An 18,986-nucleotide genomic window follows, 5' to 3' on the forward strand; every position below is an offset into this window, starting at 1 on the left:
GGCTATCCATTTTCTGAATACTGTCTAATCCATAAGTTGCAAGTGTGACTTGTATGTTTTTATTGTGTTTTCAAAATTCTGTGGTAAATGCCTTCATTTTTTTAAATAAAAGGAATGGGTGAAATATATTCCCCTGAATAGCACCTACCCCCACCACCTTGCAATCCACTACTTTTGTCATTCTATAAAACTTCCCATCTGGCTGCTCCCAACCCCTTGCCTTCAGACCATTGCACTGGCAGCTTCTCCAAGGGGACAGCGAAGACCGCCAGTAGCCTTCACTTCCCCTTCTGAGATCCCTTGTTCACCTTCATTGCAGCATCTCAGAACAGGCGATCAATGAAGTCCTGAATCTCACCAGTTGATTAGAGGAGATGCTACAGGGCCAGTGACTTTCAGTGAGCCAAATGCTTGCTAAGAATCGGATGGCTAAGAATCAGTTGTGAGTGCTCTTAATTAGCCCTTTCAACGCTTCGAGGGATTTGAAATTATATATTTATTTTCTTTCTGATAAAAAGGAATCAATACCTTTCTTAACTTGCTCTTAGAAACACCCCATCCCAATGTATGCTCAGTGCAGGTGGAAGCACTTCATCTGCAGGCCTGAAAGAGCATGTTAAATGAGCAGCTTGCCCTGCCAAGGAACTGACTGGGGTAGCCTGTTAGCTTGAGTTACACTACTGATCTTGAAATGCCCGAGTGCATCTTTTGAGGTTCTTGAAAATAACAAGGCTCGTTCTTCCACTCCCTATGTGTCCCTCAACCAACTTCATTTTTCTGGTTCTTAATTTGCTCATTCATAAAAAGATCTGAGAAAAATTTTATGAATCCATCAGTCTGTCCAGAAGATGGCTGAACTAGATAATCGCTTGTTATCCCATCATTGTCCACCACAAAAATCTCTATTTTCTAAGAAAGTTGAGATCAAATATTATTTTTAAAAAGTCTACATACCCTATAAAGGGATATTTTTACCTAATAAGTGTCATGATTTTCACATTCTATACATAGTTTTGAGCTTTGCATCTTTTGGCTATAATTAGCTTATTTGAAACACTTGGACAAAAAAATGTGTTGCAGCCAGCATGAAATTAAAATAAAACTGACTAATTACACTACTTTCCTTCAAAATTGCGATTACATTTTCATTTTAAGGAAAGAAATTAAATATTATGAAATTATTTCATTTTCTTTTATTACACTGAGTAGAATCTTACTTTATTTCCTAAGGGACTCTCAAGAAAAATATAACACATTACTGAAGTCTCCTATGATAACAGTAACTCCTTTTTGGTAAACACTTAAAAAGCAATCTTGAGAGATCAAACCGAAATCATCTATTATAATTGGTAAGTTTTAAAAGGAAGTGAGTGCTTACAAAGTGACACCCTGTCAGTAACATGACACAGCTATAGCAGGATAATATTTTTTTTAATTTTAACTTTGAGAAACGTTGGGAATTTTCTTCATGGTTTATAGATAGGGAAATAGACACACAGGGAAGAATACAAACTTCAAAGTAGAAAAAAGCCATCAGAAGGAACAGAGATTGCAAAATCTCTTTCCTCTGAATGAGGATAATCAGGCTCAATAAGACTGGGCAAAATAGAAGTACACATATAAAAAACTTCACTCTGACGTGGGAATAAACCTAGTGTATTATAGATATGTTGAATTTAATAGAAAATCTTTACAGTCCAAGATACAGGTTTCTGCCCTAACAGGAGAACAATTCCAATTCATTAAGTATCACCTCTGTGCACCTACAGGCAGAAAAGTCCTGGTCTATAAGTGGTTAGACAAATGAGATTGGACGTGGACATTGGTAGATTCATGGTTGGGGACAGAAGATGCATTTGGGTGCCAGCAACAACTGATCAGGCACAAAACTAAAGTCTCCATTAGTATTAATTTTTTTTTTTTTTTTGATACGGAGTTTCGCTCTTGTTACTGAGGCTGGAGTGCAATGGCGCAATCTTGGCTCACCGCAACCTCCGCCTCCTGGGTTCAGGCAATTCTCCTGCCTCAGCCTCCTGAGTAGCTGGGATTATAGGCACGTGCCACCATGCCCAGCTAATTTTTTGTATTTTTAGTAGAGATGGAGTTTCACCATGTTGACCAGGATGGTCTCAATCTCTTGACCTCGTGATCCACCTGCCTCGGCCTCCCAAAGTGCTGGGATTACAGGCTTGAACCACCGCGCCTGGCCAGTATTAATTTTTAATGTCAACAAAATGTATGTGTAGTGGGCATATAGCTGCCCTAGGGTTTAGTGGCTTAGAACTTGTCTACACTGTCTTACACATTTCAATTCCAAAGCAAGTGGGCTTTCATGGTTGTCTAACCTCCAAGAAAGTGCTTTCAAAAAGAATAAAAATCATATATATCATTTTGGGAAATATTAAAATTAAAATAATATGGTAGGAAATTAATAAGAAAAATCTAACCCAATGATGTGAATTCAAAAATTAAGTCATAGTTTTAACTTTTTGATTTAATATTCTATATTTATTCTTATTCTTAACATCATAACATTTTAACTAACCTGGTTTCAAATAATATACTAAATTTAAAACCTAGAAAGTTGAATGCAAAATAAATTTTGCCCTAGAATTTAAAAATGGCTCTACCCAAAATATTTTAAAATTTGACAAGTAATGTAAAACACTATCATCCTTTTATCATTTATATTTTTCTGTAGCATTGATGGTACTAATATTATGTACTCTGCCTTCATGTGATATAATAATTAGTAAGTTTTAAAACATGTACCATTACGATGATGCTAACTGTAATTAATGTCTATCAGAATAGGAAAGTCTTCCTTCTAAAGTTAATGTTATTTATAGCTTCAGCAAAAACAGTTCAGACTTCAAAATATCCACATAAAAAGGCATGAAAGACACACTATTTTTCAGTTTCAAGTAACTTCATTTTTAAGCATAGCACTGCTTTTAAAAATACATTTTACTCTTAGAATTTGGAATGCAAATAACCAAGAAAATGAGAGTAATGAAAACTGTGGTTAGCTTCAAAATACTCCCAAGAAAATTTCTGAATTTGAAAACAAAAAAGTATACGGAGACAAAAGCATTAATACAGACAGCTCCAGCACACAGTTACTGATAACTTTTCATTTTAAACTAGAGCTTCCCCAGTGGAAAATTATAAGATTTACTTTGTTAAAAACAGCTAGAGCAGGATGGCAGCCCTAGGCAAATAGCCTCTGGGGCAAAGCACAAATAGGCAGTGGGTAGACAGCAAAGCCACTTGATTCATGTTATCTAAATCTATCTGAATGGCCAAATCAGGGTATTATGACTCATACCCAATGGGAGGATTCAAAGCCAGTGGGGCAGCCGCACCTTTGTCCACCCTCTGACCTTGGCACATCTGGCTGTCACTATTTAATTTTTATATTGAACTTGAATATCTTAGGATTTTGTCCTGAATGAAGACATATGCAACAGTATAAAAAATAATTTTTCTATGCTATGAGTGAATAAACTATGAATCTGAAAAGCCACTTTGATCGTCTTATTTATAATGGAATCATATGAATCACTGCATTCCTGTCAAGAAACATATTCTCAATAAGAAGCAGAATCCTACTGAAGCAGTATTTTATTCAAGGTTTTACATGCTCTGCCAATTTAATCTTGATTAAAATGTAAAGGAAAGGATTATCACACTTACTTAATCATATGCGGCACAGTGACTTTGGAATTCTCTTCAAATACTATAGTCATTAAACCATTACATCGTATATTGTCCACACACTGTAAAATAAAATGTTGGCAATTACAACCCACATGAAAGCCTAGGCAGATCATATATTCCCACAATTGTTTATAGCCAAAAGAATCAATTTAATTTCTCTCTCCCTCTCTCTTACACACACACACACACACACACACGCAGATACACACACACGCATGCAGAGCAAGTAAATACTACACACTGATGAATAGATTCAGTATTCAGATACCAAAACTGTACCAATTAAGTGTCTGACAAATACATGAAGACAGATACAACAGCTGTATTCTCCCTGGATGTGTTTCCCAAGAATTCTGATCACAATGTCACTTGGTCACAATTCTTTGGCAACCCCAACACTACTTGAGAGGTGACTGGGACCTGACCATGATCGCTCTTGCTATATTCATTTTGTGCAACCAGGGGGTGGTATGGAGTAGTCAGATTAAAAATAGTAGCTTCCTCAGGTAGAGTTCATCTGTCTCTAGTAAGTTCTGCGTCTGCTTCTCAGGTATTCTTTCCCAATAAATTCCCACATTTTACTAGTACCTCTGGCAGCCCCTATTGATTCTATGTTATTTGGAGAAGGGACAGTGTGTAATTTCTCCTGTCTCTGGCATGCTTAAAGCCTTGTATCATCTTCTCTTTTCCAAGAGGAGAGTTCAGAAAGCTCTGCTAATTTTCTCTGCCTTCATTATTTAATTTGTACCTTATCAATTTAAATTTTCCCTCTGCCATTATTTTGGGTTAGAGAAAAATTTATTTTGAATTATACATATTCCCTTTGAACAAAATAGGAAAATGAAAAAATATAATCAATTTTTAAACTAAAAATTTGCTTCTAGTCACTATGATACTATCTAGTGCTTTGTGGCTATCATTAAATAGGGCAACGAAGCTGACCACAATGTGACCTCACATAGGTCTGAACTCAGGGTGTACCCTAAACGCCAGTGTTCTAAAAAAAAAGAGTGAATATGCATGTAAACAACTTTAGATCACTGGAATTCCGACAATTCAGTCTCCTTAGTAGATCAGCCATTTTTATATTTGTTTTTCCTTAAAACTTTGTTTTCCTCAAATCTTATGCCATTATTTCAACTACAAAGTATAAAGAATGTCATTTGTGGCAAGAAAGTAGAATTTTTATTTATTTATTTATCTATCTATTTATTTATTTATTTATTTTTGAGATGGAGTTTCACTCTTCTTATTGCCCAGGCTGGAGTGCAATGGCATGATCTCAGCTTACCGTAATTCTCCTGCCTCAACCTCCTGAGTAGCTAGGATTACAGGCATGTGCCACTACATATGGCTAATTTTGTATTTTTAGTAGAGACAGGATTTCTCCATGTTGGTCATGCTGGTCTCGAACTCCCGACCTCAGGTGATCTGCCCACCTCGGCCTCCCAAAGTGCTGGGATTACAGGTGTTAGCCACCGTGCCCAGCTAAAAGTCGAATATTTTTAAGTTCCCTTTCAATATATTTCTTTAAGCTACAGCATCTGGAAGTAACTTGGAGTTATATTTTCATATAAAAAATTATCATCTACCTATAAATTTGGTTATTTTTGCTTAAGTGTGAATTTATGCTCCATCTTATCCCCCAAGTAGATTACAAAAATACAAATAATAAGACAAAGTCAAGATAAATGAGAAAATCAGAGAGGATTTAGATAAAAGGATGGAAAACAATAAGACAAAGCCGGAAATGAAGCCACTGCACATACTTGATGCTGAGAGTACTTGCTATAAGTGGGCCTCAAAATTAGCAGGGCTACAGCATAGTCAATTCAAAGAGGGACTCAGTGTTAGCTACAAAATTCACAGTTTAGCAGAAGATCAATTAATTCTAGTCTAGAACCAGAAAGGACGATTATCTTATGTATTCTCATCAAGAGAAATATTAAATAATGTATGGAACAATGTCCTCAACAATATCATGTTATTATTATTATTTTTTAGAGAAAGAGTCTCACTCTGATGCCTAGGCTGGAATGCAGTGGCACAATCATAGTTCACTGTAACCTCAAACTCCTAAGATCAAGTGATCCTCCTGCTTCAGCCTCCTGAGTAGCTGGGACTACAGGTGTGTGCTACTACACTGAGATTTTTTTTTTTTTTTGTAGAGACAGGGTCTTGCTATGTTACCCAGGCTGGCCTTGAATTCCTGGGCTCAAGCAATCCTCCCACCTTTGCCGCCCAAAATTCTGGGATTACAGGTGTGAGCCACTGCACCTGGCTAATAATATCTTTGAATAACAACAAATTTTGGCAAACTTTTGTATAAACAGTTGAAAGTACAATTCCAAACATATAACCCTGTGGTGGACCCCAAAGAATGTGACCCAGAGGCCCATCCTTCTTCTGCTGGTCTGGTTGCAAGCACAGGTTTCACCCTCTCTAGAAAAGACCATGAGCTGCTCTTCTTCAGACAGAATAAATGCTGCTTTTCTCATCCTAGTTTATTAAGTCTTGAGCACTAGGAAGTTGAAAATAGTATTCTCCCACAAATCCTGAGGCTGCTGCATCCTGTGTGTTCAGTTATGTAAAGTCAGTGGTTCAACCAGTGAGCCAAGCTGCCAGTAAGTAGGATACCCTCCTGTGCCCGAAGAAAGACCACACTACCTCTCCATGGGAAAGCTCTGTCAGGCCCAATGAAAATACACATCATGGGCCCTGTTTCAAAGAGGGACCATACATGGAAGAATGAGGAGACAGGGCTGGCTGGCGCATGCATTCATAATGGAGAAGAAAGTAAGAGACAAGACAGAGAAATCACTTGGAGGCAGGCTATGGAGGAGGGAGTCTTGAATTTTAATTTTATCCTGTAGGCAGATGGGAAGCCATTGAGGGTTTCTAAGCAGCTCACTTATGCTAAAAGATCTAAACTGGCCTCGTGGTGGGTATTCAGTCAATGGAAAAGAGGGAAGAATGAATGGAGACCCAAGGGATGATCAGAATAATATTGAGTCAGTAAATGAAATGATTCATACTTCCCCGAGGCAGACTGTGGGAATGAAGAGGAAAGGGTGGACATAAACATTTTGAAGAAAGGAATAATAAAAATGGATGAATTATTGAATAAAACCAAGAGAAGAAAACAAGGTAAAATCAAAGATGGCCATAGTTTTAAGGCAATTTTTAAAATTTTCTGATGCAAATATATTTAAAAGTAATAAAGCATTGCCAAATGTCTTTCAAATCACCCGGAGTTTAATCAAAGTTAAACAGTCTACGTCTTGAATTCTCAAGAACACCAAGAAGATGCATGGATTCCATGGCACTGGGATTTTACTAAATGGCTATCTCACATCTGCATTTATCAAGTACTTACTATGTGAGGACACTGGGCTAAGTACTAGGAAATGAGGATAAAGAGAAGAAAAATAATATACAAAAGAGTTTTGAAGGTGAATAAGGCAATTCACTTCAAATTCACTTTCCTAATCCTGATGGGGAAAAAACAGATTAACATCATCCCTGTTCTTACCAAGCTATGTGGTGGGGTCAGGGGTGAGGTAATGAGGAAAAGGATTGGATAGGGAGAGGGGTTGCACACTGGCAAGGATAATGCTCCTTCACTCAGCGACCTTTCCAGCTATTCCTTAGACTTCTTTTCACCCTCAGTGTTTCTCAGTCACAATGAGGAAGCCCACTGGGTAACCAACACAGGAAGTGGGAAAGTAGATGTGGTGTTTGGTGAGACAGTTGGGAAATGAACAATGTTCCTTCAATTTCCTTTAATATTCTAAGCAAATGGCATAGTTACACAGACAACGGACTTAGAATGACTGCACCATCAGAACAGAGGTGAAGTAATGACCTGAGGAGACCCGTTAAACTCAGCCCAGAGCTCCCACACAGCTCCAAAGAGACAACCACACTGAGTGGAACCCAGACAAGGTGAGGACGGGCACTGGAGGTGGTCAGAGTCATAGACCTGGGTCATAAAGAAGCATCTCTGTCTCGTCCTGGACAGGGGGTCAGAAGGCAGAGATTTAACTCCTGTTTCTTAGGGATTCATAGTTCAAACCCCTGGGGAATACAGGAATTGGGTCTTGAAATCCAGAAAATGAACCACTGGAGATGAATTCAAAGGGCTTGGCATCCTACCTGTACCAACAGTCAGAGAATGGAAGGGCAGAGCTAGCTGGTAGCCCATTAAAGCTGCAGGATGCCCACAATGAGGGTATCTTAAAATGGAGTTCTCTGGGGGCTGACTTTGCCCACTTCTTGGAGACCAGAAGGGACATAGCTTTTGCTTTTTGAGAAGCAAAAGCATGAGGAAGGGGGTCTCAAGACCAATCTGCCCAGTTCACTTGCCCAGGAAACTCTGCAGGGTTGAAAGTGGGAGCAGGGAAGACAGTCAGCTTCCATGGTCCCCAACAGAAGCCATGATGTATGACCTAAGTGCCAAGGACTGAGAGATAAGCCCGCTCCAGGAAGCTGAAATAGAACTTTTTTTCCTGTTCCCAACATAAGAAGCAAGTGCTTTCCCCTCCTCCATCCTTCATCTACGGTGCCAATCCAGGGTTTAGCTGTGTGTCTCTTCTGTTTTCCAGGATCTAGAAAGGCTTGCAGAGAAAAACAGAAGAGACATACTGAGACATTTTTGATCAGCTACAGTGTTACATATAAACAGCTTAGTCAGGATACCACATAAAATTTGAGAGAGGAAATAGAAAATAAATCTGACTTTTCATACCTGATATGAATACACAGAGTACTACTTTGGCTGGAATAATATTTAACTTGGAAAACCATGTAATTATATAAAAGAGAATTGGAAAGGGGAAATAACACACTAAAAATTATCACAAAAAAAGATGAAAAATGAAGAGTGAAGAATTTTATTATCATTAAGCTGTTTATTTATTTTTAAAATAAATTATTCATCTATGAAATAGGAAAGAAGAGATCTTTATCTTTTTCTTAAATTTAAATCTTTTTTTAAATTTATGAGATATAGGCAAAAATAATCTGGTTCTTAATCATCTCACTAGCTATCATTTATCCACTGTCTTTAATGAATTTTTAATGAATTTCTAATGAATATGTAATTTTGCAGTCCTGTAGTTTCTAGTTTTAAATTTTTCTATGTGGTTCCTTGACAGGTCAGCCTGGTTTTTTTTTGCATAGTGACCTCTTCTTTCCTAATGGTTTATTTATTTCTTTTATAGTTTTATTATACTTTAAGCCTTGTTATTTTATGGTCTTTTCCAAGGTGTCACCCTATTACTTGAAGTTCTTGCAGTGCTAATTCTGCTGCTCTCCATGCCTGCTGAGTCCCACTCATGATAAATCATTTACTCACAAGATTTGTAATCTTTAATTTGAGCACATGTCACGAGCCCCAGAGTGTAGAAGTGTTGCTAATGGAGTGACTTTGTGTTTCAGGCTGCAAGCACGCTTGGGATTTCAACACTCAAAAGTTATTTTTATAACAGTTTCTCAGTTTGGCACTTTTATACCATGTGAATAAGTCTGATTTCAAATCTGTAGGCCAGAGACACATTCTTTTTTTTTTTTTTTTTTTTTTTTTTTCTCCGAGACAGTCTCACTCTATCTCCCAGGCTGGAATGCAGTGGCGCGATCTCGGCTCACTGCAACTTCTACCTCCTTGGCTCAAGTGATTCTCCTGCCTCAGCATCCTGAGTAGCTGGGACTACAGGCACGCACCACCATGCTCGGCTAATTTTTGTATTTTTAGTAGAGATGGGGTTTCATCATGTTGGACAGGCTGGTCCGAAACTCCTGACCTCAAGTGATCCACCTGCCTTGGCCTCCCAAAGTGCTGGGGTTACAGGCATGAGCCACTGTGCCCAGCTATATTCATTTTTTAAAGGAAGATTTTTAAAAATTCAGAACCCAAGACAAAGACAAACTTCTTTATTTCTTTCCTTGGGTCAATGAGTACAGTTTTTTTAGGTTCTTGTTTCATAAAGGGAACACCCTTTCAATGCCAGGCTTTAAATAGAGAACTTGATTAATGGGCCTTAGGCCAACTCTTGCCCTCTTTACATGTTAATACTCCTAGGACATGGGACTAATATCCAGTCTAAAATCATTCCCAAGTCTGTGAGTCGTTAGCTTACAAGCTTTCTGCTATGGCTTTAAATTCCCTTCTTTCTGGCAATGACAGATTTCCCTTCCTATCTGTAAATATACCTATGCATTAAATTTTTTTAATTTTACTGATTTTTATATGTTAAACACTTCTGTTTTTATAGCTAAGGGGACCTAAATTAGCTCAGTCCTCTATACCACCAGAATTGGAAGTTGGGATAGACATTTTATACTCAAGAGATTTATGTGACCATTTCCGCACATCTCATTATCCAGCATCAAGTCTCATTGATAAATCTTTCTGAGTCATTGTCAAGCATTCAAATTATTTTCGAAATAAAGGGAAATTTTCACTTTCATTCAAGTTTCAGAAGAACAAAATATGTATTCAATCTGAACCATACCTCAAAAGACCATGTAATGAACAGTCATATTTTAAGTTACATAAAAAGGTCTTTGATAATTGGCACACAACCTTTAATCTATCCATGAGATGGCTGGATGGATAGATGCATGGATGGAGAGAGATATATGATAGATAGATCTCATTATGACATGTTTATAACAGGGGAATGGTTTTCAAAATTAGTTTCTCATCCCCAGACCGTAGGGACATCCCCAGGCTTCAGAGACAACAGGAGTACGGGAAAAAAATGGCTCCTAGAGTCTCTAGGTATACCAACTTTATTTCAACCAGAGAATTCTGTTTTGTCTTACTTCCATTTGGGACTTTGAGTAATGCTGCAATGAAGAAAGAGTTCTGTTCTAGAAAAAAAGTTACACTACCACAGAACTGGTATATGTGAGTGTGTACATGAACAGACTTACAGTGGAAGGTGTGTTATATATTTATGGTTATATAAGCATGAACCCTGGTTGTTGGGAAGAAATGATGCCTGTATACAGTTCACTTAGTTAAGAATAAATATATTGGACTGGGCACAGTGGCTTACACCTGTAATCCCAACACTTTGGGAGGCCAATGTAGGCAGATCATCTGAGGTCAGGAGTTCAAGACCAGCCTGACCAACATGGAGAAAGCCCATCCCTACTAAAAATATAAAATTTGACAGGCATGGTAATGCCTGTAATCCCAGCTACTCGGGAGGCTGAAGCAGGAGAATTGCTTGAATCCAGGAGGTAGAGGTTGCAGTGAGCCGAGACCGTGCCATTGCGCTCCAGCCTGGGCAACAAGAGTGAAACTCCATCTCAAAAAAAAAAAAGAAGAAATATATTCAAGTAAGCAGGGTTTCAGATACCTTTAATGTCGTCTTGAATTTATGTGAATTACAATAAACCTTGAAGTTAACAGGAGAACGAAATTAGATTCCTAGATCATGGATAGTCTAGCTCAGTTTGTAATGGCTGAGATGGAATCTGGGAACATCTATGTTCACAAAATCTGCACGTGATTTTGAAGTAGCTGGTCTTTGGACAAGTGTTGACAATGACTTCTCCTGCATGTGGTTTTGCGGGTCTTACTAAGGCAGTACCTATTTAAAGATCAGTGGTCTCCTGTGTTAGCATATTTTTCACCTTCTCAATATTTCTTAGTAGTGGGAAGAAAGGTTAGAGTCGATAGTTTAAAGTTATGTTAAAGTAGAAAATTCCCTCTCAATTTCTGAGTAGCTATTTTTAGGGAGAAAGCATGTCCAGTGTGCTACAAATTTGTCTACACAGGTCTATATTTTGGAACATTTGTCCAAACCAAGAAGCTCAGAGGTAAATTTTAATTCTGCATTTTAGTTAATAGCCATAATTAGTGGATCTGTTTAATAAACCATTATGTATGACAGTGAGACAAGCACAAATGAATGTGCTTTATTGAAATAAATGGTCAAATCTTCAGCCTCAAATCATTCCCTATAAATAGATGAAAAAGGAGAAGAATTATTGGTTGAGACCATTAGCCACTTGCACTTTTTGCTGGAGGTGCCAACAGTTAATTATGGCCTTACTGGTGTAACTAAGAGTGTGATTAATCATTCAAGCAATCGTTCCTTCTAAAAATTACAGCTTCAGAGACAGACCTGGCAAAGCTAAAAGTCTTAAGTTTTGTAGAGTTTCTTATGTGAAAGTGGGATTGACCTGCCCCCAAATCTCCCTGACCTGCCCCTTATCTCAGACTACAGCCCTCTTACTTCCACCTACACATATTCCCTTGGTGATGTCAGCAGTCTCACAGCCTTCAATACCACCCAAATGATGTAGTATCTCCCACCTGTACTTCTTTCTAAACACTGGACTTCTATATCCCACTGCTTATTCATCAACTCCACTCAAATGTCCAGCAGACTTCTGAGACTCAATATATCCACAAGTTTTCTGCTTTTTGCCCCCAAATCTCTTTTCCCAGCAATCAGGAACCACTTTATCATCTTAAATAAGATCTACCTGTGACTAGCACAATATAATACAGTAGCTTATCCAGGTGGATTCAAATCAAGCCAGAAAAATTAAGATTTAGAAAAATAGTGACAAAAATTAAAAAGACAAAATAATAGAGAACATATTCATAATCTAAATAGAAAGTGTTCATTTTCCTAGTCTATAAGGGCAGTGCCAATGAATTATTGTCCATCTAGTATAAACAGACAAGAAACAGAAATAGTAGAAAACGTTAATCTCATTGATAATTACAGAAATGTAAATTAAAACTACTAGAAGCCAAAAACCTTTTCCATTAAATAGAAAGTTCGATAAATGTGACAAATTCAACTTTGGCAGGACTTAGAAAGAAGAGAGTTACATAGACACCTTGTTGACTTACATATTTCTTGAAGGAATTGTGGCAGTCTGTCACACCAGGAATCACGTAATCAGGAAAGTGATCAGGCTGTTTACACAAGCCTTATACTCTAACTTTATACCAACAAAGGACTTTAAAAGAAGGGGAAAACTCCTGCACAAAGCTGTTTAGCACCTCATTATATATTAATCCTGAAACTTGGAAACAGCTCATATACTCAATGCTCAATTATTCAGAAGAAGCTATGAAACCAGTAACTTGATGCAGCTGAATATATTTAATATCATACAGTTGAATAATAGCCAATATGCATATGAAGACTATATAGGAATATAGAAAGAAGTAAATCAAGTAAAAAGCAAAAATATTGTATGAAGATACGGAGAGGCAAACTGTACAATTATTTCTATATGGCAAGATTGTGGGGACTTTAGAGATAGAAACACTTCATTCTTCAGGACAGAGGTTCTTTAATTGTGCAAAATTCATCTATGGAGCTTATAGAGTTTAGAATGGCATTTGGAATGTGGGTTCAGGAATCTGCATTTAAAACAGTCCTCATTTAATTCTAATACAGATTACTATGAAAGCTATTTTGATAAACATTTTAGTATGTTGGGAATATTTCTAGTTCATTTGTGTGTCTATATTTCAACATATACACAATAAAATATTAAACAGTATATTTCAAGCATTCCATAAGCTTATCTTATTAATAATGAATATGTCCAGAGATACACTTGAGAGACTAATTCCATGAATATATATGTAATCTCTCTTATAAAAGGAAAATGCTTGAAGCAGAAAATGAAGCCAGCTGAGATACAGGCTTCTGGGCAGCCGGCTCAACTCAGTCAAGATCAGAGCACTCTGTCCCTACCACCTATCCACCCACCATTCAAACCCCACACCAGCAAAAACACTAAGTATCCTAGAACAATCACTGCTTCACTCAGCCTTTGGCAGCAGTTGTGCAAAAGTGCAAAAGTGCAAAAGTGATCTATGGAGCTTATAGAGTTTAAAGTGGCATCTGGAATGTGGGTTCAGGAATCTGCATTTAAAACAGTCCCCTCCTCCTTGACAGGTTTTCTTCACTTGGCTGCTAAGACACTATGTCCTCTTGGCTGTTCTCTGGCTGCACTGGTGGTTTCTCCTTGGTTCTCTTCACTATTCTCCCTGACCTGCCCCTTATCTCAGACTACAGCCCTCTTACTTCCACCTACACATATTCCCTTGGTGATGTCAGCAGTCTCACAGCCTTCAATACCACCCAAATGATGTAGTATCTCCCACCTGTACTTCTTTCTAAACACTGGACTTCTATATCCCACTGCTTATTCATCAACTCCACTCAAATGTCCAGCAGACTTCTGAGACTCAATATATCCACAAGTTTTCTGCTTTTTGCCCCCAAATCTCTTTTCCCAGCAAATTTCTCCATCTCAGCTAATGACAACTCCATCCTTCCAGTTGTTCAGGCCAAAACCTCTGAGGTCATCCTTCACTCTTCTTTTTCTCTCACACCCCCGCTCTAATCCACAATAAAAGTCTGCTGGTTCTACCTTCGAAATGAATCCAGACTCAGAACCCTAATCTCTAACTCCACTCCTGCCAGGCTGGCCAGAACTCACAACATCTTTCACCTGGACTACTGCAGCAGCCTGCTCCCTCACCTCCCTTCTAGCACTCCTGCCCTCTGCCCTCAGCCCATCCTCACCACAGCAGCCATAGTGATCCTTTCTAAACCTAAGACAGTTCGTGGCATTCCTTTGCTCAAATCCTTTAATGGCATTCATCTGACTCAGAACACAAGCCAAAGCCCCTTTCATTGGCTTAGAAAGGCATTTCTGACCTGGCCCCTGTTACGTCTTACTTTTTTTTCTATGCTCCCTCTCACATACCCTACTCTGGCCACAAAGCCTTTCATAGTATTCCTTGAAATGTGCAGCATCCTCCTGCTTCATAGTCTCTGCAATTGCTGTTTCCTCTTCACATCCCATATTCACATGGCATCACATACTCACATGGTATCTCCATCACCTACTACAGTCTAAAGTCTCCTTCAGAATGAGGTGACCACCATTTAAAAACTCTACCAACCCACCCACCTTCAGCAACCCAACCCTTCTTACCCTGCCCTATCACCGTCTAATATAAAATAGTATCTACTTAGTTATTACCCTTATCATTTATTTTTGGTCTTCCCCATGTTAGAATGTAAGTTACAAAAGGTTAAGAGAATTTTTGTTGTTTTTGTCTCTTTTCTTCATGATAATGTCAAAAATCTCTAGAACAGTGCCAAGCATATATAACTGCATAAATATATTTGTTGAATGAATGAAACCACAAGTGTCAATTTCACACAATGCTGAGACTGTGGGACACAGTCATTTTGTGTAATACTATCACCATCACTAAAAAGGATATAACTTTTGGTTAGCTTCCTTCCACTGAAGATATAATCTAGTACAATTTTTTTTGCTAAGCAGCCTAATAGCCATAGCATCTTGGAGAAATAAGGAGGAAGCTGTATGTTTCTACCTTAAGGTCTAGTGTAAGCAGAGAGAAAGACTCACTTAGATCTTTGCTAGTGACAGGCAAAGCACTGGGTGCCTTTCTTTAAAGGACTAGGCACAGAATCATTCCTGCACTCCAAGGGTCTTTCTCTCTTAACAATGCCTCCCCACTCACCTTAAGGAAGATCATTTGAGCTTTTATCAAGTCTGTATCTTAGGAGCCCTAATTATATCATAGGGTAGAAGGTAGAAGCAACTGGAAAAACACCTTTGCCTACTCCTATTCTCCCCATTCTTCCTACTTATCTCAGCTTCACAACGAAATTTTGCACGAAATTTTGTTGCATTTAGTAGTTTATTCCTTTTGCTCCCTATGAGCCTGCCTGTTCTCCCAGAGACTAAGAACTGTGGTTTATTCCTGGTACCTGAGTAATACCTGGCAGCACATGGTGATTCCTCAGTAAATGTTCATAGACTCAGTAAATGATCCAGAGTTTCATAAAGTAAGAGATGTGTTACAAACAGGGAGAGACTTAAGATGGTATTCTTGACACAGCATAGAGCTAATAAAAGCATGAATAAATCACCACAAAGACGCAATTTTACAAATATGGAAGATCCCATATTTTCATTTCCTTGTCAGCCACAAACGAAATGGCTTCTCTTCTAGCCATTTATTCACCATCGAAGCCATCCTGAGGGCATATAAGTAAAAGTCCAGCATAAGGCACTCTTGTAGAGGATGTTTAGAGTGCTAAACAGAAAACAAGACCCAGATCAGGTTTACATTCCGAATCAGTGAAGTTGAGCAGCTTTTGACAAATGCTTAGCTTTCCAGACCTCAGCTTTCTCACCTGTGAAATGGGACTAAACTTATTTCTCTCTGTTTACCTTCAGAATACTATTGTAAGAGTCAAATGAGATTAGGTCTGTAAAACTTCTATGACAAATAAAAATGATTACTATTGACATTCATTTTCTATTTCCCCTCAATTTTCAGTCACTCAAAAAAGAATTACATATCCAAAGGACTATGATTGAATTCATGTTTCCACCTAAGTCTTATATATAAATTGCTATGAGCTCTTCAAAAAAAAGTATGAAATCTACAATACACACCTTTTCTATGTGCCCCAGTCATCTTTGAGTTAACAACTTTGAAAATAATCACCAAGTCCTTAAAAAGTATTTTTTCACGAGGTCAAGAGATCGAGACCATCCTGGTCAATATGGTGAAACCCCGACTCTACTAAAAATACAAAAAATTAGCTGGGCATAGTGGCGTGTGCCTGTAATCCCAGCTACTCAGGAGGCTGAGGCAGGAGAAATGCCTGAACCCAGGAGGCAGAGGTTGCAGTGAGCCGAGATCACGCCACTGCACTCCAGCCTGGGTGACAAGAGTAAAACTCTGTCTCAAAAAAAAAAAGTATTTTTCTTATATAGCAACACTTTTCCCCTAAAAAGCCAAAATGTATATGGAGCTTGAATAAGAATGCCCAAGTCCAATGATGACTAGTTTTGACATATTCTAAATCATATTATTTCCTAAATAAATGGAGCAATTCCCTAATGGGCACTGCTGATCAAGGAAAGGTAATCAATTCTGTTCCCTGATGTTTGAATATATGAAATACAGGAGCTCATTTTCATGTTTTATACCAGACAGTGTCCCTTTTGATTCCTTAATTCACAATTTCCTGCCATAGCCCTTGTTGGCTGTTTCTGTATCTTTCACCATTTTTCTACCTCAGAAATAAATAAGCAAAATATCTAGTGGGTCATTAGAGAATTTATTACTAACTGGGCAGTTTCAATACTGTTCAACACAAATGACTACATTTGCAGCTGGTATAAAATGCCCAGGAACTAAAATCCAGTTACAACATTTCAGGCAAATTTTGACCTAAAGAAGAAAAACAAACAGCAACAACAAAAATGAGAACGATCACAGCTTATCAAGATACGTAGTGATTATGGCAATGACCACAGCAACTGGGTATAATTTTTTAATAAAAATAAAAAACCTCTTAAAACTATCTCCAAAAGTTTAAGTTGTGAAACTTAAAAAACAAAAATTTGGCCAAAGCCACTTGCTTACCTGACTGATGTCGCTCATCCAGGCAGCTTTCTCCTGGCGTGAGGGTGCTAACAAGACAACAGTGAAGGAGGCAGCATCGGGAGGCTCCACCACTATTTTAAAATCCAGGTGCCCAAACACTTGCCCAGAACCTTTGGCTTGAACACATGTAAACCAAACACTCAGATGAGAATGCCAAAAAAACATCATAGCTGCTTTCACATCGTGCCATCTATACAATCCATTTGTACTCAAATCAAAAATCTCATTTCAGCCATGGCATACTTCTTGGGCATGAAGAAGGCTTTATTAAGCTCATAAGCAGATGAGGAAGCTGAGGTCAGTAGGTTACTTCAGACTACAATCCTGGTTTCCTTCTAATTTCATAGTTTTTATTTTTTAAACCCCATGATTTATAGAATTCCAACACTCTAGTTCAGCTCTTCTTTCTTCTCTACCTGCCACTGAATAGTCGCTATCACAAAACAAATTCAGTAAAATGTGAATTTCCAGAGATGGTTTAACAAGGCTCACAGGCTAAATGGTTCAATTTTTCATATATTAATGACTTTAGGGAGTTTAACCTCAGCCTCTCTTGCCTCTAATTCTAATATAATCTTAAGTGACTGAATGTGACTTACAGTCATCATCGCTTGCATCTGGCTCTTCAATCAATGTGCAGTCTATTAGAGACAGAACCCCACCTGTCTGGAAACAAACCAATTTTTCATTAAGATGCTGAAGGTCTTGTGTAGATTGGGAAGCTCTGATTTATAAACCCCATATTCAAGTTGCCATAGAAGAAAGCATAGCAATTCTGTATCATAAATAATTGTTCATAGAGCCCAAAATTAAACTTAGATGTGCAAAAGGAAGTGAATTCATTTAACTTCAGTAAAATTCTTCTCTCTCAATTCACTCTCACTCAGTTGTTTATAAAATTTAGCAAGTCAGCGGATAGGAAACTTAGATGGCACCACTACTCTCTTAGTGGCTTTAGAGAGTAATGCAGTTTAGCAAAGGGTTGAATTCATCAACCAGGAAGTGGCTTAAGCAATAGAAAGCTGTCATCATGGTGTTGAATAATATTTGTAAGCAATAATAAAAACAGGGTATAGATAGGCAAACTTTTTCTGTAAAGGGTTAGATAGTAAATGTTTTAGGCTCTGCAAGTCATATGATTTCTGTCACCACTACTCAGATCTGCCACTTGAGCATAAAAGCAGCCAGACAGTACATAAACAAATGAGTGTGGCTGTGTTTCAATAAAACTTTATTAACAAGCAAGGCACAGTGGCTCACACTTGTAATTCTAGCACTTTGTGAGGCCAAGGCAGGAGGATCACTTGAGCCAAGGAGTTCAAGACCAGCCCAAGCCACATAGCAAGACACTGTCTCTACTAAAATTTTTTTTTTTTGAGGCAGTCTCACTCTGTTGCCCAGGCTAGAGTACAGTGGAATGATCTCGGCTCACTGCAACCTCAGCCTCCCAGGTTCAAGTAATTCTCCTGCCTCAGCCTCCTGAGTAGCTGGGATTAAAGGTTTATGCCACCATGCCCAGCTGATTTTTATTTTGTATTTTTAGATGGAGTTTCACCATGTTGGTCACGCTGGTCTCAAACTCCTGACCTCGTGATCTGCTCATCTCTGCCTCCCAAAGTGCTGGGATTGCAGGTGTGAGCCACCATGCCCAGACTCTACTAAAATTTTTTTTAAATTAGATGAGCATGGTAGTCTGTAGTCCCAGCTACTCAGGAAGCTAGGCGGGAGGACTGTTTGAGCCTAGGAGTTCAAGGCTGCAGTGAGCTATGATCAT

General features: G+C 38.3%; 1 protein-coding gene across 3 annotated transcripts in view; it reads right to left on the bottom strand.

Moving 5' to 3' along the window:
• The window catches only part of RASGRF2 (Ras protein specific guanine nucleotide releasing factor 2), a 279,197-nt gene that overhangs the window by 122,415 nt on the left and 137,796 nt on the right, over positions 1–18,986 (bottom strand). For all 3 annotated transcript variants that reach the window (XM_078365267.1, XM_035291267.3, XM_008991883.5), the window contains exons 11-13: positions 17,812–17,878; positions 17,192–17,328; positions 3,697–3,779 (exon numbers count right to left, since the gene is read on the bottom strand). In XM_078365267.1, coding sequence (XP_078221393.1) covers positions 3,697–3,779; positions 17,192–17,328; positions 17,812–17,878 — 287 coding nt within the window. The remainder of the gene's footprint in view (positions 1–3,696; positions 3,780–17,191; positions 17,329–17,811; positions 17,879–18,986) is intronic.

The sequence above is a fragment of the Callithrix jacchus genome, chromosome 2 (assembly GCF_049354715.1).
Source record: "Callithrix jacchus isolate 240 chromosome 2, calJac240_pri, whole genome shotgun sequence".
Lineage (NCBI taxonomy): Eukaryota > Metazoa > Chordata > Mammalia > Primates > Cebidae > Callithrix > Callithrix jacchus.